Source organism: Borostomias antarcticus (genome assembly GCF_949987555.1).
Source record: "Borostomias antarcticus genome assembly, chromosome: 13".
Taxonomy (NCBI): domain Eukaryota; kingdom Metazoa; phylum Chordata; class Actinopteri; order Stomiiformes; family Stomiidae; genus Borostomias; species Borostomias antarcticus.
Genome location: NC_140246.1, coordinates 14,480,992 through 14,482,854, shown reverse-complemented (window position 1 = coordinate 14,482,854; position 1,863 = coordinate 14,480,992). Strand labels below are relative to the sequence as shown.

The window sequence follows — 1,863 nt, the reverse complement described above, 5'->3', positions numbered from 1 at the left end:
CATTAGCTGGAGAGGCGGTATAAATAACCCGCACATTGTTAGATTGAACTCCAGCTCTTCAATTAAGACGCGACTGCCGCTAGACGATAGATGCAATGCTCGAAATTAACTCAAACGCGTCAATATGAACCGTCAAAGTAGGAAAAGAAATAGGCTACTATGAGTCCCAAAGAAAATGAGTCAGATTATGATAAGTTCTGATACAAAAGGACGCTGTTTTTCACCGCATGCTCCTACTAGGAGGCCACGCTAGGCGCCAGTGCTGGTTCCCTGGTTCAGCACCGTGGACAGCGACCATCCTGGACAGCGCGCCTCTCACCAAATCGACTGATGTGCGCGCCTTCCCCAGGATGCTCCATATTATTCAATTTCGAAGATGTAATTCAAAACCCTCATTGAAAAACAGTGAGAGGGAAATCAATGACTGGTGACATTTTCGCTTGCTGTACTATATATAGCCATATTAATATGGAGTATGCCCCCTCCCCCCTGGATAAAAATAACAGTTTCTCCCCAATGGAGGGAATTTGTGAAGGCATCCTGGCTATTTAATTGAATAGACTGTTGATAGGTACGTAGTCTATGCAAAACTCAGTACATAACTCTGAATGTTTTAGAATGAAGGCATGTTATTTTCACTCATCCAAGCGTTTTTTTTTCTGACCACCCATTCGTGACATCTCCCTGGCAAAACAAGATATGATTAAATGAACGAGCTATTGCTTGAAATGTTGCAACGTCGGTACATGCAAAGGCTATACTACTAGGCTTGGTTTGGGTTGATAGAGCGTCGTCCGTGGGAGAAGAAAATACAATGTTTGACAGAGGATTTTTACCCAGCAGGCATTTCGATTCTTTAACACAAACACTGGTGTCTTACCACAGATCTGAGGCAAGAGGCAATCTTTGGATAGAAGTATAATGAAATACTTAGGCAGTTTAGCATAATCTAATTATTTAGACCAATGAAAACAATAGAGTAGGCTTAATTTAGAAAGCTGCAGTGTTTTGTGAGCGCGCTAACGTGTTCATTAGGCTGTGCAGGTTCTTATAGGATGGATGCGCTCATTTCACAAATGATAACAAGAGAGGAAAGCATTAGGCTAATTCAGATCAAAGCCTTAGGTTTTGTTGTTGTTAATGTAACCAATTACAACCCGATGACATATTTATCCAACTGAATAATTTATCCAAACGCATCCGAATAGTAACGTGTGTGTGGATGGGTGTGAACGTGCGCTCTAACGTTATTATGTTTTCAGTGCTGCTAGAACCTGCAGTGCACTGTCACTGATCAAAACACGTTAGGAATTAGATTACTCGAAACCCACACCTTCATGTATAGCGGGATACGGGAGGGTGGACATTTTAAACGCATAACAATGCCTGTAAAAAAAAATAATAATAATATAAAAACCCTGCCTTCGAGCGGGGGCGCCTGTGGGCTGCCTGGCTTGCGCCCTTGACACCGCGGCGGCGAGCTGTTTCCTGTCGTCCTCGCTGAGTTGGCTCAGGTCCGCCTGGACTCCACCGGGCATCCGGACGAAGCCTCCCTTCCCGTCAGGTGCGAGCCCCTCCGGTAATCCGACAAGCGGCCCCTCGCCTCCTTCGAGGCTCGCTTCGTTCCCCATGACGAACCCCTCCCGCCCCCCGGTCGATTCGATTCCGCGACGCTATGCGTTTTTAGCTCCAAAGAATACAGTCAAAATAGGATTCCGCTGCTCCGTGAGGCATCTCAGATTGTTTATCTCGCTGTATAGCCCCCTGCTCTCCGACGATGTGTCGTTTCTATGTTGGAATCGTGCATCTCCGCTGCGGAGGGGACGACGGTTTCAGTGCGGGTCTCAGTTCCACTACTCCACC

The 1,863-nt window shown here is 46.1% G+C and overlaps 1 protein-coding gene across 1 annotated transcript in view; it reads right to left on the bottom strand.

The window, feature by feature from the left end:
• pcloa (piccolo presynaptic cytomatrix protein a) overlaps nucleotides 1-1,631 on the bottom strand; it is a gene marked incomplete at both ends in the record, with an annotated part of 57,813 nt that extends 56,182 nt beyond the window's left edge. Inside the window, one exon of the mRNA XM_084448014.1 lies at nucleotides 1,423-1,631. Coding sequence (XP_084304140.1) covers nucleotides 1,423-1,631 — 209 coding nt within the window. The remainder of the gene's footprint in view (nucleotides 1-1,422) is intronic.
• Nucleotides 1,632-1,863: the final 232 nt, after the last annotated feature.